Raw genomic sequence first — 27,650 nt, 5'->3', positions numbered from 1 at the left:
GATACTGGGGACGATACTGGGTACTGGGTCAGTGCTGTACAACAGGGGCATGGCACCTTTTGAAATCTTAGTATAATGTAACAAGCAAGGAAGAGAAAGGGTAGGAAGAGAGGATAAAGAAACGAGTGAAAAATAAACCTAATTGAGGTAAAAATAAAGGAGAAAACAGTCTCCTGAGGGGCAGCCCTTCAACTAGGCTAAGACCCAACGCCTCAGGCCCCGGGGCTCCGCCGGAGGCATCCCTCGGAGGCCGCCCGGGCGCTGATCCTCAGCCCCGGCGTGAGGAGGAAGGAAAGGGCCGAGCAGGGAGCGGGGAGGCCGCGGACTACGTTTCCCAGCGAGCCCCCTGGAGGCCTCGGGGCGGTGCGAAGGGAGGGGAAGGCGTAACATGGGCGCCTGAGGCCGGCAGGGAGGTAGGGGTGGGCTGCGGGGCCAGGCTGGGCCGGGCCGCGGGTGGGCTGAGCTGCGCCCAGACCGAGGGGAGCGGGGCAGGGGAGGGCCGGGCCGGGCCGGGCCGGGCCGGGCCGGGCACCCCGTCCCGCTGCCGCCGGGGGGCGGTGGGGTGGCGGCGCAGGGCCCGGAGCCTCCCTGCCCCTCTCCCGTGCTGCAGGCGGCCCGGCGAAGGAGGCTGAGCAGCGGCAGCAGCAGCAGGAGGAGGAGGCAGGCGGTCGGGAACGGGACGGGGAGATGGCGGAGACCGGCTCGGTGCACGCCACCAGGTTCGAGGCGGCCGTGAAGGTGATCCAGAGCCTGCCCAAAAACGGTGAGAGCGGCCTGGGGGCGGCCGGGGCCTCGCTGGCACCGGGGGGGACGGGACGGGGCGCTGGGGGTCAGCAGGAGGTGGCCCTGCTCTTATCGCTCCCCCCCTGCCTGGAGAAACGCGGGTTTGGGGCTCCCGAGCTCGCCCCAAAAGTTCCTCCTGAAGGAGGGGTCCTCAGCTCCCTGCGGGAGGGGCCTTCGCCTGCTTAAATCCTAAAGTTGCTTTGACGGCTTCGGGGTTGTCATCAGTTCCCCCTGTTCAAAGTTAGTGAAGCGGTAGAGTGAAGAACCAGCTCTTATCCTTTCATTAATAATTCTAAAAAAAAAAATAAATCACTAATTGCATCATTACTTATTTCTGTAAAATAAGTATTTCTGTAAAACCGGGTTTGTTGGGGTACCAAGATAAAGGTCACTGTAAGCAGCCCCTAATGACTGGAATCCAACCTCGAAATAATTAACCCAGCGGAGTAGGTGTGAATCTCCTCTGCCAATTATTGCAGCTCTGTGTTTACATTTCCTGTCTCTACAAGTGTTTGCTTCACGAAGGAGAGAAAACAAAACCAGGAGGAACAGTCAAACTGTTATTGAAAGTCCTGTCAAATATCGAAATAAACAACTAAAAAGTGCCTTTTTTTAAATTCTGTAGCCTTTCAGTAAGTTACTGCTTGTAACATCAAAATGGCTTGTGACATACTGTGTTTACTCCAAGCTGAATCTGTCCCTTTAAACTAAGTGAAAGGAGGCTTGCTCTTTGTTACTTATTACTCTTTTGCTAATTGTGGATTCTGACGTTAGCAGTTGTAAAGGTTATAGTCCCTTCAATTTGATCTGAAGCGTGTGCTCTCTGTAAAGTAAATATTGTCAGTGGGGCTGACTCCAGCTAGCTGAAGGTGTTTTTCCCTGACTCCAACTGTACTGCTGTGAATCAGGCTGTAACAAACTGCAGGCTATCTTCAGGCAGAAATACTAACCTTGTGAGATACTTGTTAATAATCTTGACTACGATTTAATTGTATTTTAAAATGCTTTCACTAGGTTCATTCCAGCCAACAAACGAAATGATGCTGAAGTTCTATAGCTTTTATAAGCAGGCAACACAAGGACCCTGTAACATTCCAAGACCTGGATTTTGGGATCCAATTGGTAGATATAAATGGTAACTTTTCATGTTTTTTTTTTTTTTTTATGCTTTGAGTGGAGATGTTTAGAAGAGTGGTTGTTGGAGGAAGATATTAGTGAGTTTATTTCTTTTTCTTAATCTTTGATGCTTCAATTTATTTTCTTCCTTGTGCTCCAACTTTCTAGCTCAGGTGATTTATTTTTTTGGACAGACACTATCATGGTATCTTTGCAGTGTTTATCCCACACCACAGAACAAAACTGTAGGTGCTCTGCAGGGTGTGTGATGTGGAATAGTGTCTGGAATTCTTCCTTAATGCTCACATCATACAAGATAACACAAGAAGTAAATAGGTGCTCATTGAAAGACATGATGAATACAGCTTCAAGCTCTTGAAGAGAGGTCTAGTGTGTGTCTTTCTGGTTTGTCTGCCCGATGGCAGAACTTACCACTGTCAGTATTCTCCTTGTGCTGGGAAGACTTCTGATTTGTGAGACTACTGAGATCTGTTTGAAAACCCATATCAAGACTTTTCTTATTAAGTTTTTATAATCATTTTGTCCTGAAGAGCGAGTATTACTGCTGTCTATATGGTCGGCTGTTTGTAGTTCAAATGTGAGCCACCAGCCTTGGGGTATTGCTGTAAGTGGGACAAATACTCTGGCAAGAGGTAGGGGCAGTGTCAAATCAAGTGCAAGAGTGGGTAAGGGAATGTTTTATTCCAGCCTGTATTTTGACAGATTCTTTCTGCAATGCTAAAAAAAAAAAAAAACTTTCATTGGAGTTTTTTGTCTTGCAAAACTGGAGAGATGGGTATTTTCTAGGTCATGGGTAGCAATGGTGGTAACTGGGGGCAGCAATTAAACTACTTGCCTATTAGACACGTGCATCTTTCCCCTGCTGCTAACCATTTTTCTTGTATCCTGTTATAACTTAGCTGGCACTTTACAAACAGCTGTCACTAAATATTTAGGCCTGCTTTACTTTGTAGTAGAGGGCCTTAAGTCAATCAGAAGGGAAATATGTGTCTTTCATAATGTCTGGGCTTGTAAACAGCTTACTGGGTACAAGATCATAGTTGACCAGTGAGGAACTGTTTAGTCCCCAGGCTGTTCATTTTGTTGCTTCTTTATTGATGTCCCACTGTTTAATTATTGTAGCAAATTATATATTTGGACTTTCTAAAAAGTTGCAAATTGTTGTTGCCTTTTATTTGTATTAGCGAAACTTCACGTATTATATAACTGACCTACTTAGGGCTGGGCTGAAAAAAATCCCATGGGCCTTGCAGATTCTGAAGATGTGTGTGACTTTGTTTCTTAGGGATGCTTGGAGTGCTCTGGGAGACATGTCCAAAGAAGAAGCCATGATAGCCTACGTTGAAGAAATGAAAAAGGTAAATAAATTAATGAATAGAAGGTATCTCATAGAACAAATGTTCCATGAAATACACTTGGGAATGTGAGGAGATTCTCACTGAATACTGTCAGAGCTCCAAAAGAATTATTCTCTATAGGAGCTGTTACACTTCAGTGCTATGCTGTTTGGCCTGTTGGGCAAATAAAATTTATGTAGTTTCCTCCAATTCAATTCCTATTGAATTTGGCATGTTTTTAGAAAACCATGAGTTCTAGTTGATCTGAAGCATAAATGATAGATCTAAAGAAGTACTGAAAACATGGTAAAAGGGGGCTGTGGAGAAAACAGAGGAATTTAATGTGCAACAAAAGATAAGCTGGATTTACTGAAGACTGCCTCAGTTCTCCAAGCTGAGAGAGGTAAGGGGTCCTTATCTTGGGGGTGGGGAGGTGTTGGGGTGGGAAGACTCCAAAAGTAATTTGTCAACAAGAACGTCACTCTCATGACTGGAGAGATGAGATGATAATCAAATATGTAAACTTAATTGTCTTTGACTTTTTTTCAGGAATAACTCAGCAGCCTGAGTTTTCTTTTCATGTGGTGAAAATATTTCTTGTATATTACATTTTGCGGCTGGCACTTATAATTGAGTGATTTGTTTTGTTTGAATAGATGCGTAACTTGTCTAAAATAGATGCGTAACTTGTAACTAAACATCCATAGTTACTTTATTAAGCCTGTATTAAAGCATTAACTAAAGTAAATGTTCAGAATTAAGGTTTCTTTTCTTTTATTATCTAACCCTTCTCACTGCAGTCCTTTGCACTAGCTCTTTTAAGTAGCCTGCCCAGTTTAAAGATTATTTTTTCTGTCCTTCTGGATGAAGGTATATCTGTAACTTATTATAATGAGGTTAGCATCAAGGAGAGGAAAATCTAACTTGTACCCTGAATACGCTTGCTTTTCTCCTAGGCCATTATCTTAACATTCCTAAAAGTTTACTTGAATACTTAACATGTTTAATGATTGGTACAGTAAAAAACCTTTACTTGGTGAAGAGCTGGAATTCAACTACTTTGTTTTGTCTGTAATTTTGTTTATTCTGTTCCTGCTGACACTACTGTTTATGCTTTAAAATTAAAAAAAAAATAATCCAAAAAACGCAAGAGGCCAAATGTTCATGTTTTTTTTTTTTAAATCCCCACCAAATTGTAACTTGTTTTGAATGCAGACCATAAGATTTGTCTCTCCCTTTCAAATCTCAGTTTCAAAATGTATTAATATTTCAGTAGAGTACCCGCTCATTTCAGTGCAGTAGTTAGTTCCATCAGGATGCTAAAATTAAATGAAGTTGTGCAGTGTGTTCCAAAAAAGGCTTAGTTAAGTCTCCTGTGAGGAAGTCTGCTTACTTGACCCTAATGAAGCACAAATATTCTGCCTCTGTACGGATTACGTGCAAAGATTGGAGAGCAAATGACTTCTTGCCTCACACAGCTTTGAAACTGGGGAGCTGTTTACTCTGCATTACTGCAGCTTCAGCCCTCGCATTTGAAATCCTAGCTTCAGCTTTTCCGACCCAGTTGGTTCTACTTGAAATGTCAATAGGAGTGCATTTCACACGGATCCGCTGGGTTGTTCTATCAGCACATACTGCACTAATCTCTGTGGTGGTGCTGTGGGCGTTTGGCTGTTGCTGCACAGGTGACGTTTGTATCTTGATGTAACAGAGCTGTGTGTAAGGGTGTGATTGATATTTCTCCCCTCTCCACCACCTTGGAGTATAACCCTAGCTCTTAAGTTAGAGCTATGCATGTATCAGCCGACGCATTTGCAAGTTGAACGTTATTGTAGACTTGTTCCCTCCCCTCATGTGGTAGCATTGAAAATTGCAGCTGTTGAGAAGGGTCTGGGTGAGATTTCCAGGTGTTGGTAGGCAATGACCTAACTTGTCTTAGGCCTTGCGAAGATGAATCTGAGCTCAGGTACAGTTTAAGGCAAATATCTCTTCCAAGTCACGTTTCTGAAAGTTTATGTTGCAAAATACTGTTTAGACAAATTTATTTACATCTCAACTTGTTTTAATATTAATAAAATGATATTAATAAATAAATATAAATAGCACCATATAATATTTAACCTCATTATTGTATTAATATTTAATATTAATATTACCATATTAATGAGAAGTACCTTAGCATAAAACATTAACTTACAGTGTTTTTAATTTGAAAAAAGGATCTTCTTATGATTTGTCTGACATCCAAAGAAAACAGTAATTCAGGATGCATAGTAACTTATTTTGTATTTACAATTTTAAAATTTGTATGTTGTGCAGAGTGGCTAATATACATAAGCAACCAATTTTGTTTCTGAGGGTTTGTTTTTATTTTTTTGCTACCTAAAAGCTATCAGTTACAAAGCTCTTACTGCACAGCTGCTGTTAAACAAGATACTAGGAATTGCTCCAACTTATTAAAAGTATACTGACATCTCTTTAGAATGTGAAGAACAGTTACTTTAAACAAATTCACATATGAGAGTGCACTACGAAACAGTTTATGGTTTAGATGATAGATATAAATACCTAGCAAATACAAGTGTGTTACTCTAGAGTGGGTTTTTTATTTCTCTCAGTGCTATTGAAGGTTGTTTTTTCTGTTGTTTGTTTTTAAAACGCCTGTCCTGTGTCTAGTTCGTTTCCATCTCCGTATCTGAGCACGGAGCATTTCCATTTAATGAATACAGGATGACTTATATAAACTAAATAGATCAGAGAAGTGATGATGAAACTGTAGGTCGATAGGATCTTTGTCTCGGTATCTTTGACTGGTGTGCAAGTGTTGACTTGTTAGCTGCTAGCCCGCCTGGAGCTTCTGCCTTGTGAAGTAATGCTGTAGCTTTTGCTTCTGCTGCTTAGTGAAGTGCTTGGTGCTTCTATTTGAGAAGCATGTTCTGTGGCAACCTGTATCTTCCATCTGGTACTTTCTGCTCCTCTTCTGGAAGGGGAAGCATACCATAGACGGTAGTCTGCTTCTACCTGAGTCCTTTTGTACAGTTACTGACTTTTATCCCTCCCCCCCCCCCCCTTTTTTTTAAGAGGATGAAGAAGTAACAAAGCTACCAGCAAAAAGCTTGCTCAAAGGACTTAAAATAGAAGGGGACAAATATCTAAAACTTCAAAAACGATATTAAATTATTGAAACACTTTCTATTTGTTCTAGATTACAACTTAATATTCTTATCAGAAAATTAAAGGTATTGGTTTTGTAAATTAAAATCATTTTTTTATCAGAGTAATGACTTCAGAGCCAAATTCTGCTTTTAAGTCATTTGGAGCTTGTTTGCTCTTCTTGTAAGTGTTTATGTGCATTGACCCAGCTTTGCTGAATTCTGCCCTCTTGGGTTTTTGGTTTTAGGTAGACCCAGGAAGGTACTGTTGATCTGTTCCTTACATTCCATTGAAGATGGCAGGTTTTGACAAATAGGAAGAATCCTCTGACAAAAAAAAAGTCTTATGGTCTCATTTCCTGTGTGGAAAGGCAGTCTATAACGTAAATTGCATCAGATGAAAGCAACCTGTTGAACCTTGAGTAGGTCTAGTTTGAAACTACTGAAATAACAGATTCCTACTAATACTGTGCTGAGGCTGTCCTTTAGTCGTGGCAAGTGCATTAGCTCTCCTCTCTTACTGTCACCCAGAGAAGGTTAATACAGCTAGTTAAGGTTCTTGTCTGGTAAATTAGGTTCATGCCGTTTTTGAAAAATGAAAGAAAAATCTTAATAATGTGTTAAGAGACTTGGTGCAATGTTATTGAGCTTAAAATAAAAGTTTCTAAAATCAGTTAAAATGAATGAATCATTGAAATGCTGTTTCATGAGGTACTTCATATTTTGGACTTGTGCAGATTCTTGAAAGTATGCCAATGACGGAGAAAGTTGAAGAATTACTACAAGTAATAGGCCCCTTCTATGAAATAGTAGAAGATAAAAAGAACAGAGGATCTGACCTAACCTCAGGTTCGGACAAATAACTTCCTTTATACTACTAATAATCACAGGTCTGGATTGTGTGGGGGGGTTGTTTTCTATAAATGATTTTAAAGCTAAATGTTGCATCTTTCTGTTCACTCTCTTCTCCGTATGGCAGTTCGAATGGAGAAAGTCTCTAAATACTTGGAAGGTAGGAATAACAGATTATGTATAAGTCCATCTCTTCCATTGTTTTGGTGCTATAGTAACTCCCTGCTAATGCTTGCAACTTCTAGGTTTGCCACCTCACGAGGCTGGTTTTTTATTATTTTTATTCTGAGGTACAAAACAAAGTTAGACCCAGGAAGCCGGATGCTTAATCCTTATCTATATGCTTCCTGAGATGCTGGAGGAAAACTGTTCCTGAAGAAAGGGGAGTATTTAAAATGCCCCGTCCCTCGCCAAATCTAGTTTCTGCCTTTCCGTTAATAAAAGGAACAACTGTTTAAAATGTGTAAAAGGTGTAGCTGTGAACTATTGTTAAACTATATGCTGATGCTGGTAATCCAACTCTGTCATCTGATCTGAATTTTTAAATAAATAACTCTCTAGTCAAAACCATGGATTTAGCAATTATGGTTTCTCTGATACCTTCAAAATATAGGTTTGGGAAACTTTCAAATTAAGCTTTCTGAGACTTAAGGTTACAAAGGAAACATTTATACATTTTACATCTCTGACAGGTGGCAAACCTGGTGGTGTCATAGCTGCATAAAATCAAGGTGATGTTTTTTTTAGCAGTGCTATTGGTGAAAATGTTTTGATAATAATAGTTATGTTACAGGTAGTATCTTCATAAGGTTGTAATGTAGGACTTGGCTGTAAAAAACTGCTTTAATTTCAGATAAAACTGTTGAAATGTGTGGGATCAAAACTTGTAACGGTTTTAAAGAACAAACCATTGCACAAATGAATTTGGTTAATGTATTGAAGAAGTAGCAATCACTGGTTAAGTTGCCTGTTGTTTGTGGCTCTTTTCCCCATCTTAAGCAAACACAATCTTGATTTTGCTTTTGGCATTGAGTTTCAGAGGGAGAGAAATAGTTTTTCATTTATTTTGAGGAAAGGTAATGGTTGAGGTTTTTAAATGGCCATTTTGAAAGCTGCATGAGTTCTTTCTCAACTAAAATTGTGCATACTTCATGTCTGTGGTTTAACAAGCTTGCCTGACAGCTGGATTGATAGGCAAGATTGTAAGAGTATCAGTAGATTCAGGTCAGTGATCTGTGTAATAAGGATTTACTTATACTTGGTGTCTAAGGCAGTGTCAAAAGCAGCAGCTTTTTTTTTTTTTTTTTTTTAAAAAAAAAGTAAGTGACTTTATCTAGGCAAACAGAGAATCACGGAAGTTAAAAGACAAGTGTCCTAAATCTGTTATTGAAATCAGAATAGTTTAAAGATTCAACTTAAGCATAAGGCAGTGTAAATAAAACTAATAGAATATCAAATTTCAACTTTTTCCTCTTCTGACAGCATTGCACTAAATCTGGCATGTGTAGCTTCATCAATGTGGCCTTAATCAAAAATCATTTTGCCCTGTATAAGAAAAAATAAACAGGAAATAAAACTAAGATCATATATCCCTGGAACCTACTCCAACCCTACCAAGTGAACAGCCTTTTACAGTGCTCATATTAAATGTATGGCTTCATCCACACAACTTGAAGCTGCACCATCTCATTCTGCCACAGCTGAGAGAGTTCTTGAAGAATTCTGTTGTCTTAGGGCTGCAGAAGAGAGGTAACTGCAGTATTACAGAAAGGACCCTTTTGTTTGCAGTTGCTGGAAGAGTAGAGGGAGGTGTATTGGGAAAGGTGGGGACAGGTCATTGTACCTAGCTGGGATATTGCTGCTTTAGAAGAGCGATCCTTTAAATTGTTGCACTTGCTAATAAATAAACAAGAAATCTGATGTCTAAAAAAAGTCTAAGAAGCTTCAAAATACAGTTATGAATTTGAAACTTTCTGAACAGACATTCCAGTTTTCTTGTTATGTTACACCTGAAGAAGCCAAAGGTGGGCTAGAATTGGCACAGTAACCGTCTGATACTGAGTGAAAAACGTCAAAAGTTTCAAAGTCACCTCATCCTTCCAAATGTTTCCTTGAGAGTGTGTGTTGTTGTCTTTATTCTGAATGTGAGTAAATCCAAAGGGGACAAGGAAAAGCCCTACCTGACAAGCCAGCACTAAGGCATCTCAACAGCTGCGTGAACTAACTGGAATTTGTTCACAAGTCCTTCAGTAGAATTTTCCTGTGTACTCTTTCCATTTTGTGACCAAGGCATTTGTCTGTTTTTAAAGTCCTACTAAATAAAGACCTTCCGCCTTTATGCTGAGCAGTACTACTCTTTGTAAACCTTTCTGAAGACTAGAAGGTGCCTTCAGTAATGCCAAGTTATGCACTGTGGAGACAGGAAAGTTTCAGCATCATAATACTTCTAACTTTTGTCATCCTGAGTGTTTCTCTCCTGAGACCTTTGCTCCCAGCTGTATTGCAACTCCACCAGATGAAGCCCTGATGAAGCAAGGGGACTCCTACTTGTACTGCCACATATGCTGGTTTTGGGCAGCGCTGATTGCAGAGCAGTATTTTGTGCTGGGAGCCCATACAAGGCACCACTTCAGTAGCAGCTTGTGTGAGTGGCAGAAGTTAGTCTGTTTCGCAGGCAGATAGAATTTGCTTGGACATGAGCTAGGTTTTTTTTTTTTTTAATATTCACCGAGGTCTGCATTCTTCTAGAACAAGCAAGTACGTTCCAACGCTTCTGTTTTAAAGGCAATAGTTACTGTAGGATTTAGGTAAGCTTGGGGGTGGAGGGAGGGTGGCACTTAAAAAAAAAAAGTCTGTTTTAAATTATTACTTCTTGTTGGAAACACTTATTCTAGCTCTAAATGCAGTATATTTTCCAACTGTACTTCTACAGATTGAGAAAATGCAGCTATTTGAAAAGAGAAACTACTCCTATTCAAAGAGCTTTTCATCTCTTTTTCAACATCTTTGCTTTGTATCAAAGCATTTGGTGGTATGATTTTCTGCTTGTGTGTGGGTTTCATGTGAAACACCCTGTGTTTGCTTTATAAGCTCAGTTCTGAGCTTTAAACTTTCTCTCCTCTTCCAGTTTCCTGTGATATCCTAACAGCTATAATCCAGGTTCCAACTAAATATCGGTAAGCAGTTCTTTACTGCGCAGGTGACAAAGCTTTGGATCAGGTTGCCCAGAGAGGTCGTGGAGTCTCCTTCTTTGGAGACATTCAGAAGCTGCCTGGACGTGGACCTGGACAACCTGCTGTATGTAGGTGGCCCTGCTTGAGCAGGTGGTTTGGACTAGGTGACCTCCAGCCAACCTTAACCACTCTGTGAAGGTTATAGTTCATGTTCAGGGAGGCTAGTGTGAATCTTATTTTACAAATATTGTTGTTGCTGTCTCATTAGTTTAATAGTCTCAGAAGCATCTAGAATATTCTCTGTTGTGTTCCAGGGTGGGATTATTGCAGGATTAAGGGCTGGGCCAGAAACTGCCAAAGTCAGTGAAGAGAGTCCCAACAAGTAGCAGCTTGTCCTATTGCAATATATACTTCAGGCTTTACAATCCAAATCTGGGCCTACTTTGTGGTTTTGACTTAATACTGATAGTTTTATGCCTGTGTTCTCTAACAAAGTTGGAAACTACAGTAGAACATAAGTATAGATAAAACCTTGACTATATCAACAGCTTCACTCCTACACAAAGCAGTAGAGATTACACATCAGCACTGGGTGAGCAGCAGAATGTTCAAATGTTAAAATGTAAAAATAAAACTTTTTTTTTTATTTTAAAGTAGAGATAGATGAGAGAAATTGTCTTACACAAAGACATACCTGGCTGTATTCTGTTTCATGCTGGGTTGAGTCAACGGTAGTAGTCTTTGTGCGTAATTGGTTGTTGGATCTGTACTCTTTCCTCTATTCAGACCAGCTCACTGCAAAAGAGAAAAGGAGTTGTCAAAAGCTCTTCAGGTTCTGTCAATAATAATAAAAAAAAAAAAACCTAGTAGGTGTACCCACTTTCTGTAAAATGTTGGTGTCTCACATTATAGATATCTGACTTACAGTTAAAATCGTGTGATGAGAGAATGAAGGTCTAGATTTCTCACAGCTGTGATCTACAAAGAAGAAAAAGTAGCCAGAGGTTTGGAAGGCTGGTAAATACCAGATGTAGGTAGTCATATCTTGATTGTTCACAGAAAAGTGCCGATTGGGAATGCGTTAGTGTTCTATGCATAACTTTGCTGTTGGAAAAATAATGATTTTAATCATAGTCTCAAAGATGCATGGAAAAGCTATCTGTGTTATCTATGAGGCACTGTAAAAAGCTGTTCAGTTGGTAGGGTTGGAGTAGGTTCCAGGGGCATATAATCTTATTTCCTGTTTGTTTTTTCTTGTACAAGACAGAACAATTTTTGATTAAGACTATGTTACTATTGACCAGAGTTTCTGGACTATAGGTGACCCAGCAATTTGTTTCTCTGTTGCTTTCAAGCGTAATTCAGTTTCTTTTAGGGGGGTTTTGACTTTGTGATGCGCATGTTTTGTTGCAGTTCCTGGGGCAGGAACTGTGTACTTGTATATATTACCACACCAGTACATAGAACTCCTCTTTACTTTCCACACAAAGTACAAGTTCCACATATTGACTGTATCTCTTCCACACAGAAGAGAATGTAGCAAGCCCTGCTCATTCTTCCTGAGGGACATAGTACCAGACATGGAGACATCCCGGATCCTGGAATGATCTTATGGCTCTTGCGAGTTGCTATAAATACTTACGAAGCAGCTGTTCTTCGTGTTCATTCTTACACGTGATCATTTGCTAAGGTGTTGACTGTAAGCTGGCCCGGATCCACTGGTCTCGCTGCACAGACACCATGTAACTGATCCGCGTGTGCTTGGTGGCCTTGTGTTCTGGCTGTCTGGTGGCCTATGTGGAACTACCTGCTGGTGCTGGGAATGCCCGCGGGTCAGCTGCTGTTCTCGCTGGGCTGATCTCTTTCAGGAAATCCCAGGCAGGTTGTCTCTACTGGCAGAAGTCGTGGGGTAGCGGGGAGAAGAGAAACATATCCAAGTCAATCCAAAAAACCTCAGCCTTATTTTTATGTGGAAGATGTTGTGAATTTTCAGGGGAATAGCTACCAGTGATAAGAATGGAGATGATCTCCGTTGATATTGAACAGAAAAAAAAGTGCAAAGGTCCAGGATGACTAAGTCAGTAACCCCAAATGCCATTCTTGCAAGTTAATATTAATGTCTAAGAAGCTGCTCTTCATGCTTGTTCTTATCCACAAATTATTGTTTTGCTGTTTATAAATTGTGAATAAAGACATGACTATTGCTGATTACTTTGTCTTTTGAAATAAAGTGGCATCTATTTGCATGTAACAGCTTGAGAAGCATATAAGCAGAGAGAAATGTGGAAAAAACATGGCTGTAGTCTTCTGGAAAATATTAAAAAGAAAAAGGAGAGTCTTTTTTCCCTGTTATAGTAAAGTTCAGGAAGACTAAATAAAAGGAGTAATATATAGAAGATAATCTGATTGCCAAGATCTCTGTGCTTAGGGAATACTTTTTTCAAAGATCTTAATGCATTTAAAATTAAAAGTGATAAAACAATGGTAGTTAACCTAAGGGATTTTATATTTTTCTGTGTGTTTTTTGGTGTGCCCTTCTAAAATCTCTTTATTTGTGATGGCAGCTCATTCGTGTGTTGTAGAACAGATGTTATAGAGTACCCTGGGCCCCTGCAAATTTTCTTTGTAGTGTGGTATACTAGAAAGCATGGAAGGAAATGAGGGGTATAAAACTCTTCTAGCTGAAGAACTTATTGCTCCCAGATGCTTGCATGTACCTCCTGCCCTTTCTGTTTCCCCTCAGGGAGGAAAAAAACAAACAAACAACAAATGAAACTTTCAGAAGGCATCACTCTCAGCAGTCTATCCTCTGAACTGCTCATCTGAGTGCTTCTTAGTCAAGATAAGCAGGGCTAGCAGATATCCATTATTTATTTTAAAATGTGTTATTTAAGCGAACCCAAACCTGAAGGTGGTGGAGTCTTGCATAGGGATCCAGGCTGAGCATGGGCTATGTCAGGCATTGCAGCTGTAGCCGAGCAAAGATGTATATCTGTGCTCTGATATATTGAACCAGGTGTTGAAATACTGCTGATAACCTCCGTTCTGATGTCAAGTCAGTAGTTCCTGATTCGTAGACTGTTCAAAGACTTTTTGGCTGGAGAGACAGAACGAAAGGACAAATAGCAGGAGGGTTTCTAAAACATAAATGAACCCTGGCATATACTCCTTTCCCATGGCAAGCAATCACCCCTTGCAGTAATACAGTATGAGGATACATCAGTTTCAAAAAGAAGGTGGAGATTTGCGTAACTCAGTGAAGGGGAAATGGCAAAACCTACTTGTGTAAATTTGGAATTGAAGCCGGGAGCCTACCTCAATCAGTGACAAGCATGAAAGGTTCTGATGGCAAGAAAGCAATTCTAGTTACCTGGTTATCAAAACGACTTAGTATAGCGTATGTACATGCAGGTCTCTGGGAGACTTGACACAGATTTTGACAGAGCTGGAACTGACACAAACATAGCAGTGCAAAGTGGTCCCTAAATAAGTCGTTACAAGTATAGCTCATGTAAATAATCTTTTGGTGGCAGATTTTGCTGCTATCGAGCTGATAGTAAAGATAAGCCATTTTACAAATACACGTAGTAATCATTAAAATACCAGCATATGCTTTCATCGTTAAATGTTTTATATGTTTCATCCGCTATTGCGTCCATCCTGGTCACTGGTATTTACACAGAATGAAAGTCTGCATGACTTGTGTGAGCATACTGTGTTGTGCTGAACAGAGGAATAAAAATAGCACAGAAATGTAAAAGCTCGCTTGAATCTTAGTATTCACATTAAAAGACACATTCCCTAGGGAGCAGCTGTTAACTTACCACCAAGGATTGGAGAAGTCACTGCTAGTTGGCTCGGATTAGGCTTTGATGCTATCACCCTGTGTTAGTCATCACTGCTGGTTTCATAGCAGGTACTCGGAGTAACAGGGGGACTGCAGCAAACGGTGCTGGTTTTGTGCAGTAGAAACATTTGGGGATGGACTTGGTGAGGATAGGAAAAATATTTTGTATTCCTGGGGAAAAATACAAGATCAAGGACAGTATTTCAGCATCGCCATGCCTGTACAATGCCTTGTGTTCTTCGGAGCCAGCAGCAAAGCCATGTCTCCTTAAGGAGCACTGTTGCTACGAATGACTGTGTAGGAGAAGTGTGATCCTGATGGGTTTCAGATATTTGGGTGTTCATGGCATGGTACCATTATTCCCAATACTTTTCTCCACTTATTTATTTAAATATGTGCAATGCATCACTCGGAAGTTTTCCCGAGTGAATAATCTCCTTGCTGAGACTGAGTACAGAGAAAATGTGTTTGCATGTTCAAAGACATCTTCAAAAAGAAAAAAAGTAAATCTTACAAAATATGTTTACGGCATGGTTGGGGCTTTTTACAATATCTCGAGTAGGGTAAGGAGGTTTACAGTTTTAGTTGCCTGCCTTTACAGCTAAATGTGTCTCCAAGTCTTGTCTTTCCCGTTTACTCCCACGGCTGGGTAAGGCACTTGGATGTCTCGGCCTCCACCCCTTTGTATTTCAAAGGGAAAGGTGGTGCCCGCTTCACATTGCAAGGGGGCTGGGGCTCTGCTTACTCTTCGTGCTTCAAAGGACATAACTGTTGCATTATCCTTCTCCCACTGTTTCTTCTCACAAAAACACCTGTAGAACTGAGTTTCACAATAAGCGAAACATTTATGAGAAACAAACTGTAAATATGTTGGGATTTTCCTTCTGTGAAACTCATTTTCTTGCAAATGTTCTCTGCAGTGAGGAGAAAATGACCGTATATTCTTGCAGTCTACAAAATAGGCAATAGCTTTTCTAGTTCTTTTTTCACGACAAATAAACTTATTTTTTAGTCTTCAGATAAAGGTTGGATTAAATCAATCCAAAACAGGGATGCAGGGTGCCCCCAGAAGCCTTACTTCACAGTAAGACTAAGGTGAACAGGATATTTAACATACTCATTATGTTTGGATAAAAAGTAAAGTTATTCTGCCTTTTTTTTTAAGCAGTATGGCTAAGCTTTGAAACTAGAGGAACGTGGGAAGGCAGCCTGCTTCTTCATGGCGAGATTCAAGTAGAAAAACCTTAGCCCTAAATTACCATACAGCAAGGAAAGTAGCAGAGCTGGTTGGGCAGCTCCAGTATAATTGGGTGTTATTTTGCTGTTTGATGTTAAGCCTAAACGTAAGAATTAATCTTTCAAGGTTCTGACAAGGGAATGTAAAAATTATGCAAATGGAGTGCTACGGTAACAATTAAAACAGGCAGAATCTGGCCTTGTGGTCAGTGCGTAAAATGTGTGTCTCCTAACTGTGTCCGCTTTGTACTTTAATTGCTCTGTGCTGATGTACGAGGTTTAAATCATCAGTATGTATTTAGCTGTATTTTTTTTCAGAAGGTGGTAGAAATGTCCCTTAAATTCTCTGTTTTTTTTTTTTTTTTCTGGAGGAATCTTTGCCTTGCAGTACGTTGTACAGTGAGTAAATTGTTTGTGATCCTTGGAGTGATCACAGAGATGGAAAACAAAGCCTTAGCAGTTACTTCGTCAAGATTTGCTTTTTTAGATACGTGTGTAATTAGACAAGCAAACACGAGCCGCATATTTCAAAGAATCACAGAATGTTTTGGGTTTGAAGGGACCTTAAAGCCCATCCAGTCCCAACCCCGTGCCATGGACAGGGACACCTCCCACCAGACCAGGTTGCCCAAAGCCCCATCCAGCCTGGCCTTGAACACCTCCAGGGATGGGGCATCCACAGCTTCTCTGGGCAGCCTGGGCCAGTGCCTCACCACCCTCTGAGTGAAGAATTTCCTCCTGACATCTAATCTAAATCTCCCATCTTTTAGTTTAAAACCATTCTGCCTTGTCCTGTCATTATCTGCCCGAGAAAAAGTTGCTCTCCATCTTGTTTATAAGCCCCCTTTAAGTACTGGAAGGCAGCTCTAAGGTCTCCCCAGAGCCTTCTCTTCTCCAGGCTGAACATCCCCAGCTCTCTCAGCCTTTCTTCATAGGAGAGGTGCTCCAGCCCTCTGATTTATTTCATCATCTTTTTCACTGAAATCAGTGCACTTATTTCCATGCATGCTTTGCTAGATAAAGATCTCTATAAACTTTATTACCACATTTTGTGTTTGCTTAAATCACTGGGGGCGAAGATGAATGGGATGTTATATTTCCCTTCCACAGGATCCTGTTGCTCGCAGAACTGAACAGAATGTTTCAACGTTTGCCTTTGCACTGAGAGTAATTTTGAAGCATTTCAGCCCAATAGGGAACTTCCATAAAATGTTGACTTCTAGATTTAAATGAAAATGTCCATCGCAGTCCTAGATAAAATGTTATTGCGGCTATACCATATTTGTGCCATAAATACAGATAAACGTCTTGGTGTGAGGCCTTTAGTGAAAGTAACTTGCTGTCTGTTTCCAGTAGGCTTCCTCAGAATTGTTCATTAGTAGTCAGGCATTCTGTGGTGAGCCACAAAGGAGAAACATTAAAACAATTAAGGAAGAGCTTACAGAAATAAAGCTGGCATTATTTGGTACGTCTTCTAATGTGGAAATGCTTTTGTAGAACCATTACCTGATTTTTTTGGGGGGGTGGGGGCAGGGGAGGCTGTATGTTTGTTTCTTTTAAAATATGTATTTTTTTTTCTCTTTGAATGTTCTCTTAGACCTGAGTAACGTCATGAATTCCACTCCAAATATAAAGGCTGTGAATGGCAAAGCTGAAAGTAGCGATAGTGGAGCAGAATCAGAAGAAGAAGGGCTTCGTGAAGAGGAAGAAAAAGAACTCCAGCAAAATGTGAAAGGTACGTTTTCTGCACTTGGACCAGATGGTTCTTGGAAGCTTCAGGAAGTGCTTCTTTACTGTGCAGGTGACTGAGTACTGGCACAGGTTGCCCAGAGAGGCTGTGGAGTCTCCCTCTTTGGAGATCTTCAAAAGCCGCTTGGACATGGTCCTGGGCAACTTGCTCTAGGTGGCCCTGAGCAGGGGGTTGGACCAGATGGCCTCCAGAGGTCCCTTCTAACCTCAACCATTCTGTGATTCTTCCAAAGTTTTTTTTAACCATGTAAGTGTTAGAAAATGCCAAAGGATCATGAACTCTACTTCTCACTGTACTTCTTCAATAGAATGTTATGCAAATAACTGTAAATGCATGTGTAAGAAATGGCAACATCTCAACCTGTGTTATGAGATTAAGAACTAGGACAAATTTGTGAGCTATGCCATATATATTTTTGACTCGGCTACCAAGGTATGTTAGTGTGTTTTGTAAAAGCTGAAAGGATACCCCCTATTGTTTTCCTTTTTGTTGCGAGTGTTGTATGTAAGAGCTGTGAATGGCTACATGGGCTGTAACAGTAGAATTGAAAATCACATTTCTTCTCTTCAGAGAAAATAAAACAGAACTTGCAATGACATTTATTTAGGGGGTTCTTAAAGAGTTTTGAGAAGTACCAATGTCAAGTGAAAGCCAAATTAAATTACACGTTTAAAGTTCTAAACAGCTTTTTTTTTTTCCTCCAGGGACATTAGGCTAATTATTTAATTTATCAGAGGGACCTACAGTGGATTGTCTTACTTACGTTTTAAATGTCATCTTCTGTTTATGCAAATTAAAATTTTATATTAGTACGTTTTGAACAGAACAGTCCCGGAGAATGTGAATCTAGGGGTGTTGTCGTATTTTGTTCTGTGTGTACATTATGCATTTAGTACATTAGAAAGTTAGCGACTTTAAGGAATATGTTTTGAGCTATTATGTACCTTGCTTTCTATTTGCAAGCTTTTCCTGTTCTTTTACAGATTATAAGAGTGTGAAAACAGAATCAGCAGCTGCAAAGGATTTGGAAAGTATTGTTGCTAATGGCTGTTACAAGGATGGCTTTATTCCGGATCTGCAGAATGGCATCCAGACCAAATCTGCCCTGAATGGCTTGAACACAGAGGAAGAAATAAAGAAAACAGAGCCAAGCCCTGAAATAACTAATAACAGTGCTCACCAAGGTATTCTCCTTGCAAGATTGTGTTCTAATTTGCATATGTTTTTCTTGGAAAACATTTCTTCTCTTGCATGCTTAATCCTGGGATTCAGAGACTAGCAGGGGTGTCTTTCAGTTGCACAAACTTGAAGAAAGAATATTAAAAATTAATCAAATTTAATAGCAGTTTAAATAAGGCTGTCTTTGAAGATCTTTTACAGAAGAGGGGTGAATTCACAGAGAGAGAGAGGCTCAAACATACAGAAATACAATTATTTTATTTTGAAATCATTGTGCTATCTATGTAAAAGACTATTGGCATTTGAAATCTAATTTGTAATGAAATGAAAATCACTAATAACAGTATTTGTCGTTCCCAAAGGCTGAACATATTATAAATGCCAGTTGAAACTGATGTGTGAATCTATCACTCTAAAACCAATTGATAACTTCGGGCAAAACTGCTTTATATTGAGATTAGGAAGGAGAATAGAATGACCAAACTACAGTTAAAATTTTCACCATATAACGTGGAAATAAGTATGATGTTTGGTTTTCCCGTTAGCAAAAGTTTTGTATAATTCCTATATTAATGTAACATCTTTATTCTTAACCTGACTTCAAGATGATAAAAGCAGATGAAAGAGGAATGAGTTGAAGTTTGCCTAGATATCATAACTCATTGCTTTACTCTTTGCCCGATTGGCTCACATTTACAAAGCAAGTGTACTTACCTCCTTTACATACAGGTGGAAATGAGGAGAATACTGAAGAGGTCTCTGGAACTCAGCACTTAACCAGTGATTCAGACAGCGAAGTTTATTGTGACTCTATGGAGCAACTTGGACTAGAAGAGGTAAGGGCTTAGTATCCCTAGGCATATTTTGAAGGTGGTATGGCTGTTTTAAAGTAGGTTTCTAGCTGTCAGGTGAACTTGGATGTATACAGAGGTGAATGAAATAACTCACACATACTTTTCCCTTATTTGGACTGTCATTTTTTGTTGTTTTTGTTGATCTTTTACAACGTGGTTACTACTGATTAAAAGTTTCAAAAGTTTTCCCTTTGTGAATTTTTGTGAGGGGAAGGTAATAAAAACAATACTTCAAAGAAAAAACTGTCAAAAACAACAGTACAAAGAAAGTAAGGGTTGTGTCCACGATCAGTTTTGTGTCTCATTACATATGTAGGGATCGGAATCCTGCTATCCCTCAGAGCCAGGAAGTATCTTTGTAATTGTGTGGGTTTTTGTTCTCTTTTTTTTTTTTCTGGCCTGATAAATCCTGCATTTGTTTCTTAGAATAAGTAAAGAATAAGTCTAAGCAGGTGGCCTGTAGGCCAGTAGCAGAAAGTGACCTATGTCTAGAGAAGTGGGAGATGATGATGAGTTCCAGGTGCTCTTGTACTCCCTTCAGCCATAATATACAACTTTGATTTTCATATAAAAGCTCGGCACCAACTGCACTGGCTTAGTTTTCACTGAAGTGTTCATTGTATTAACCGTGGTCTTAGATGAATTCCTGATTTGGATCACCTTCCTATGAAGTTTAAGCATGCTTCCTGTCCAGTTTAAGCATGGACTTTGTGCTCAAACACCTAGTTTGCTGGTTCTGGGGAGAGATACGTGAATGATGCATGGGATCAGAAAGACCTGCAAGCACTGCAATATTGCATCGTTTTCTTGTCCATCTTTTTCCTGAGGATCTAGAGAGTTCCTTTTAGCAAATCAAAATTTTACCCAACAATGAAGCATATTGACAAAGGGTGATTTGGTAGAAGTGCTGCAAGCTGTCTTTTATGTAGGTGATTTCCCAATTGTCTTGTGTGTTGTTTGAGCTTGTTTGAGACTCTTTAATTGAAGTAGGTGGGTATGTGTCAGAATTTCCCAACTTGAATGAGAAAAGTTCTAGCTGCAAACGAATTAACAGTCGGGTAGATGTAAATAAATATAGAAGAAGAACTACAGATGGAGTCATTCAAACTAAAAAAAAGGTTCACTGAAAAAAACAAATACAGCTTTTTATTGCAAAAGATGTAGCAAACACTCTGTCTTCAGTTCTGGTGATACAAGCTTATGAACTGCTACTTGACAAACAGGATTTTGGCAGCAGTTTCTTTTCCCCTCCTTTTTGCTATTTTGGCTTTTTCCTGGAGTTATTTTTCAGCTAGCTGAAGTCCCCAGTCTGCTTCAACATGTAGTTGTGCTAACGCTTGTCCTTTCACTGAAGAAGGGGCGCTTGTACCACCTTAAGACAGTCCTGTTGCAGAACATGTAATTGTGACCTGATCAATGTGTGTCATCTATTTTTGTCTTTCTGCAGTACCACAGATTTTGAGGAAGAAAGTTGGTAGAATACTATATCTTTTTTTTTGTGAAAAGGACAGGGTGTCTTCAAGCAGTTTTGAATAGGTTCATAATAAACGCTGTGATTTCTTTGCAGTAAGTGTAAATACTGCCTGCTCAATGTTGCTAATAGTGTGTGACTTTGGCAGCGTGGCTCACCAGTCTGAGTTAGGATACCTCTTCACAGGCTGGGAGGCAAAGCCTCAAGGGAATATGGAACATTCTGAGGTCTTCTAAAGGTTTGATTTTAGTGACTACTGAGAATTACTGTACGTTGAAAATGTCTAAAATAATTCCAAGTGTTATCACTGTTTTGAGAATATTTGCCTCAAATGAATATCCAACCTTTTCAATCTGAAAAGGACATTTAGACAATGCAAGCACATCCTATAGCAGAACAACTGCTCCTGTTAAAAGCCTTAATGCAGAGCAAACTGTTTTCTTAAAGAGAAAGAAGAGAGATTGTCTCTTTATTAGTAAACTGTTATATTTTACAGAATTTAATTACTTGCTAATGTTAATTTGTAGCCCTTGGAGATCATCACATCAACTAAAGGATCTTTAAAGCGTTCATCCCATTTCTTGGATGTAGATCACAGTGTTCTGTTAGAAAATACGGATCTTCCAAGGCATGTTTGCATGACTTCTGGGAATCTCCAGCTTGGAAATAATGTAGAAGGAGCAGTTCAAGAAGAAGGTGAAGTCAAGTGTGGAGGAGAAGATGGCCAAGCCACTAACGGGGGCCCTCACAAAGAGAAGAAAAGTGGAGAAAAAGCGGATTTCTATGGTGTCAGAAGGAGCAGAGGTACTGTGCACACAGCTTTTGTTTTTTCTATTTGTTTTCATCGCTGCCATACATCATGGGTACCTAAGAAGCACCGGTCAACATAATCCAGTGAGACAGTCATACTATACAGTGCCTCTGTCCTTCATGGTAAAAATAGATAATAAAATCCTAATTCCAGTGGGTAGCAATCAGTTTTGTGTTCAAAGTATTTATTTCATTCATAATAAGCTTTACAAAAGGATTTTATTGTGTTACAGAGATCTTGAATAAGTCAATTGGCTGCTTCTGTTTTGGCTTACCTTGAAATCCAGCTGCTTTTTATGGCATATGTCCTTCTTAAAAGTGTAGTCTTCAAATCCCATCTATGCATGAGAAGAGTTTATTTGCAAGTTATATATATTTTTTAAACGCGTATACATTTACACCTCTACGATGTCTCATTTGAAACCAGGGAGCATTGTGGAAAGGTGTTAAAAGGTATCACTCTGTTTCAATGTTCTTTGTATTCCAACTGGAGACTGTCCCAAACTTAAAACATATCTACCTTTTATAGTAAGGCAGATCTCATTTTCTTTTCAGATTCTTTTCTTTTGTTTTCTTAATGGGATGTGAGTTAATAGGTTTTTGCTAAATGTTGGTGCTGTTGAATGAATGATGCTGTTACACTGAGGCTGTAGGGAAACTTTTCAAAGGACGTTGCAGTAACCTCCCAGTGCTTTTGAACTTAGTTTGGATGGAAGAAAATTAAGCAACCATTCAAAAAAACATTTCAATAGAGGTGGTAGCCCATTCTGCGGTTTATGTATCTGTTTTTTCCCCTCTCAACGTAGGGCACAGACTTCAGCCGCTAGGTGACGGTTCGCAAGGTGGACAGATGGGTAGCGGAGGGGATGGAGAGCGCTGGGGATCAGACAGAGGACCCAGGGGTAGCCTCAATGAACAGATCGCGGTAGTGCTGATGCGGCTGCAGGAAGACATGCAGAATGTCCTTCAGAGGCTGCACATGCTGGAGGCGGTTACAGCATCGCAGGTATTCATTGAAGTTCTTTGATTACATTTTTTATTAAATTTCCTTGGATATTTTTATGCTTTCAGATTAAAATGTCAAACAATATTTTCTTAAACTGTAAAGAAATTTCGATTATATTCTGTAGTTTTTTTCAACCTAAAATTTGTTATTGGTTCCTACTCTCAGGAGCACAACTCAGGATTCGTGAACCTGTGAACAAAAGCATGCATTTTAACTTAGAAATTAACCATATATTATTTTACTGATTTCTGTTATCCGACTAATCTCAGCTGTAGTTATCAATACAAGTTATGCAGTCACTAAAGAGATCATAGTTAATGTTAGTAATGCACGATCCCATATGTCTTTGTCAGGAGATCGCAAAGCATTTTCAGAGCAAGTGAGATTACCTTAATTTTCCAGATTGGTAAATATTTGCAGGCAGAACTTCTTCTGAGTTCATTATCCAGTTAGCAGGCTGATTTTTCATAGCATTCTTCCCCTGCAAAGTAATCCAGCTTTCTTGGAGTTTCACAGCATGTGTACAAGGTAGGCAAAAGAAGTCTTACGCAAGTTTAGATACTTGTTGATGTAGTGTTTCTTTTTCTTCCTTCTTCAATGGAAATAGTGGTGCACATAATAGTGGAAGTGGGAGGATAGAATGTGCTGTGAATATAGTTGAATCGGCAATCAAAAATACTTGTGTTTGGCTTGCTGATATATTTCAAGCTACCTGAGAACCAGAGAGCTGTGCAAGCAGTATCCTATGGGATGCACATACTCCAAATGTAAGGCAGCCAGGGAGAAAGGATTTATTAAAACCATGATTCTGTTCCATCACAGCTCTTCAAGGATCTCATGTCTGGATACAGATCTAATTATTTTTTTTTTTTGGACCAAAGCAGCATATGAAGAAATAGTAAAAGATTTTTCCCCAGCAGTTCATGCCGTGCTTGCTGTCCCTTTCTGAGTAGAAACAGGGTCAAGAACCTTCTGGTTCACACTCACATTCATTAAGAAAGGCCTAGAAAGCTGACTTGTTTCTGTGAAAGCAACACAGTAGCATGTGGGAAAGGCTTGAAGCATTTCTGGTATTTCTCGTTCTCTGTATTGCCTATAAGAGTAATCGCTTTCCTTACACTGCTAGACATGCCTGTACCTATTGCTCAGAGCACACTAAAAGAATGGCTTTTGCCTTTATACAGCCCACTGTGTAAAGAATTACGCAAATTAGGCTGCTGGGATTTCACCTCTGGGTTGTAACTGCTGGGACTGGACCAGAGATGAGGAAGTAGTGATGACAACTTGGGCAGGAGGGCTTTGCAAAGCTGTAGAGAGGTTCAGTCAGTGACACTGACTCATATTTTAGCTCCCAGAAATGTGATAAAAATGCTATAAAGTGTAATGGAAGCATGAGAGTTTAAGTTGGAAACCAAGTGGTAAAAGGTGGGTTGCATGGGGGCTGGTTCTACTCTTTAACAAAGTTAAGGGAAAACTTCCTTTCTCAGGATAGGATTGTAGGCATTAAGGACTGTTCCTCAAACTGTTGCATATACAGGCTGCAAAGCCTTTACACGATGAAGAACTAAATATTCTCACTTCGTGAAGCAGAAATATTACAACTGCACTTTTCTTTTTGGCACTTACCACTCCTTGTTTGTATTTAAAGGCAAGATCTGCAACGCTGCAGTCAAATTATCAGCCTGACTCTTCTGCTAAGGTAAAATACTGTATGTTTCTTTTTGTAAAATAAGAGTGTGAATGGTGAGAAAAGAAGAGATGAATATTTTACATCTAGCTTTCTTAGTATGTGCTTTTCATGTAGTCTTTTCCTTGACTAGGGGATAAAAAATAATCTGTCTGAAAAGATTATTTGCTGGGTGAATCTTTTTTCTGATCTTACCAATGTTTTCTATCTTGATATTACAGCATTTGAAGTGTTGGTGAAGTACACATGTGGTATTCTATACGCGCATGCAGATTGCTGACTGGAATTTCTTCTGTTTTCCTTAGAAACCATCGTGGTGGCCCTTTGAAATTTCTCCTGGTATTTTAGCTTTTGCTGTTGTATGGCCATTTATTGCCCAGTGGTTGGTGCATGTATATCTTCAAAGAAAGCGAAGGTAAAGATGTGCATTCAATAGGTCATATATACTTTATTTCATCTATTGATGACCAATATGAAGTGTATCATGTTATTTAGACAGGACCTAAAAACTGCCTTCAGGCATAAGAATAATGCAAGAGTATGTGCCTGCACTGTGTCTTTGACAGTATATCTGAAACATGAAGTCGGTATCAAAACGGGGAGCCAGATGATCATTGCTTTGATAAGTCCTGTTTGCCTGAGTTCTTTGCTTCAGGACATCTTGCTTAATGTTCCATTCTGTGTGTCAGTGACTGATAGCTCTGAAGATACAAGGCTAAAGCAGATTGTACCGTTGAGTCCTTGGTGTGGTGATCATAGGAAGGTGTGTGTCTTAGTCCCACAAACCCAAGACAAATGCTCAGCAAGAAATGCTGGAAGCTAGTAGGAGTGCCTTGCATTAGCTGGGACTTCTAGGAAGAGACACGTATAGTTTTGTCCCCCTTGACAACTTCCCAGTGTAAGTTTAAGTATCGGTTAATCTGACTCTCAATGGGGTATGCTCAGTAAAGGCAACTTAGGTTAAATCCATGAAGTCTGGTGTAGAATAAATAATTTCAGTGAGTATACATGAGAAGTTATGGCTGGATAACTTGGAGGTTATCTCCATGACGTTCTTTGACCCTCTCCCTTTCAATATCTTCCTGAGCCATTGTCACTGCTTGCCTAGACTCTTTAGCTCCCTCGTGCCATGAGGAAAAATGTCAAATATGTTAGAGTCTCATCCGTCACCTATTATTTAACATTTACTAGCAACTCGCTCTGGTATTTTTGTAATGTCTTGTTTCACTTCCTTCAGCTGAAGAACAGTTGTACTCTCATCTTACCTGTTTCTCAACTTTTTAAGCATCAGAATATCAAGTGAATGTTGTCGAGTTGCTACATACTTAAACCTCACACCTCACTTCAACTTTGTGTGCTCTTACCTTTTACTTGCAAGTTTTTTCTTGTCAGTCTGCAGAGAATCTGCATATGTGTAGATCTTACTAGAATCAGCTTAAATTGTAACGTTTTAATGATTAAAAGTTTTAATGCTCTAGTTATCTCTTGTATGGTAAATCACAGAATCAGAGAACGGTTGAGGTTGGGAGAGACCTCTGGAGATCATCTGGTCCAATCCCTGCCACAATCCAATTGTGCCCAGACCACTTCTGAATATCTCCAAGGAGGGAGACTCCATACCCTCTGGGCAACCTGTGGCAGTGCTTGGTCACCCTGACAGTGAAAAGTGTATTCTGATGTTTGGATGGAACCCTCCTGTGTTTCAGTTTGGGCCCCTTGCCTCTTGTCCTGGCACTGGGCACCACTAAAAAGAGCCTGGCTCTGTCGTCTCTGCACCCTCCCTTCGGATATTTACACACAGTGATGAGATCTGCCGAGCCTTCTCTTCTCTAGGCTGACAGTCCCAGCTCCCTCAGCCTTTCCTCCAGTCCCTTCATCATCTTTGTGGGGTTCTCTCCTGTATGTCCATGCCTTACCATGGCAGTGTGAAGTAGAAGGGAAGGATCACCTCCCTTCGACCTGCTGGCAACACTCCTCCTAATGCAGCCCAGGACACCAACGGCCTTCTCTGCATGCAGGGCACGTTGCTGATTCTTGTCCAACTTGGTGTCCACCTTTTGCTCAAAGCTGCTTTCCGGCTGGGTGTCTCCCAGCATGTCCTGGTGCCTGGGGCTGTTCCTCCCCATGTGCAGGACTTTGCTCTTTTCCATGAGCTTCACGAGGTTCCTGTCCGCCCGTTCCTCCAGCCAGGAGATATTTGTCCAGGTCCCTCCGGATAGCAGCACGACCCTCTGGCACGTCAGCCACTCCTCCCAGTTTTGTGTCATCTGCGAACTTGCTGAGGGTACACTGTGCCCCATCATCCAGCGCATAAATGGAGATGTTAAACAGGACTGATTTAAACAGCCACTGATCACTACCCTGTAAGTCCAGCCCATTGGATGGTAAATAATATAATGCCCACAAGGGCTTCAGTCTGCCAGCTCTGCCAGGAGGTACCCTGTCTCAGAGCTGCCATTGGTAATAGGGATGTTATTTGCATTTTCTCATAAACCCAGAGGTTTCACTATTAAGGCTTTTAGGCAGTTCTGTGCATTTTCTTGTCCTCTGCACTGATAAATGAAGATTTCAATTTCAGCAGCGAGGAAAAAGTTCATTAAAATCAACACAGTTGTTTTTAGGATCTTATGTGATGTTCCTGTGAACTTTAATGCTTAGCTAACAGCTTTAGAAGAGATGTGTTGTCTCTCATTTCTTCCTTTTTAAAAATAAAATATGCAGTTCCTGTAAGCCTTTTTTGATCATCTCTTTTGACCTCTGTAGCACAAATTGCAAGCTGCTTCTGAGTCAGTTCACAGGGTCAGTCAGAATTCATTTCTTAGAAAAACACACATTCCACCAGCTTTTCTAAGACATTGCTCCGTGTGATTCAGAGCTGAAATGAATGAACAAATGGTACGTGATTTTTAGTTTGGATTTGTCTAACTTCAGCTTTCATCCATTGGATCTTTCTAGATCTTTATTTACTTGACAAAGAGGCCTTGATGTGTCCATGGGCACTTTATTGCTATAACCAGGCCACCTTTTAATTCTTCTTTACACTTAATGGATGGAGCAACTGGAATCTCGTTTTAAAGTTGTTTTCCAAACCTGAGGTGGTTCTTGTGGCTCTTTCCTGAATGCTCTACAGTTTATCAAAATTTGAGTTCTTAACACCAGGACTCGTACCACAGGCTACCAGCAGTAGTATCTCTGAGGGAGACACAGATAGTATAGCTCCAGGCAGTCCTTGACTTGTTCATCTCATCTTAATACAATCCATGAATCTCAGGAACAGAAGCAACTGACATTTGTGTTCTTCAGCTTTGTGTTCTCTTTGCTTCTGAAGAAACGTTCCCATAGCCAGAATTTATGGACTGTTCCTGCATCACCTTTC

The 27,650-nt window shown here is 40.1% G+C and overlaps 1 protein-coding gene across 3 annotated transcripts in view; it reads left to right on the top strand.

Moving 5' to 3' along the window:
* Positions 1–283: 283 nt before the first annotated feature.
* ACBD5 (acyl-CoA binding domain containing 5) overlaps positions 284–27,650 on the top strand; it is a 30,360-nt gene continuing 2,993 nt past the window's right edge. Inside the window, exons 1-13 of one of the 3 annotated variants that reach the window (XM_048048473.2) lie at positions 284–413; positions 611–763; positions 1,798–1,918; positions 3,206–3,278; positions 7,147–7,258; positions 7,389–7,421; positions 17,115–17,252; positions 18,251–18,451; positions 19,176–19,282; positions 21,299–21,575; positions 22,388–22,587; positions 24,236–24,286; positions 24,580–24,689. In XM_048048473.2, the coding sequence (XP_047904430.2) occupies positions 688–763; positions 1,798–1,918; positions 3,206–3,278; positions 7,147–7,258; positions 7,389–7,421; positions 17,115–17,252; positions 18,251–18,451; positions 19,176–19,282; positions 21,299–21,575; positions 22,388–22,587; positions 24,236–24,286; positions 24,580–24,689 (1,499 nt within the window). In that variant the 5' untranslated portion in view covers positions 284–413; positions 611–687. Of the gene's footprint in view, positions 414–464; positions 764–1,797; positions 1,919–3,205; positions 3,279–7,146; positions 7,259–7,388; positions 7,422–17,114; positions 17,253–18,250; positions 18,452–19,175; positions 19,283–21,298; positions 21,576–22,387; positions 22,588–24,235; positions 24,287–24,579; positions 24,690–27,650 lie in introns of those variants that run through there. The other 2 variants (XM_048048472.2, XM_048048475.2) reach the window with 2 other exon arrangements.

Source organism: Anser cygnoides, chromosome 2 (assembly GCF_040182565.1).
Source record: "Anser cygnoides isolate HZ-2024a breed goose chromosome 2, Taihu_goose_T2T_genome, whole genome shotgun sequence".
Lineage (NCBI taxonomy): Eukaryota > Metazoa > Chordata > Aves > Anseriformes > Anatidae > Anser > Anser cygnoides.
Note: the sequence above shows the minus strand (reverse complement) of the source record. Positions and strands in the feature narration are given on the sequence as shown.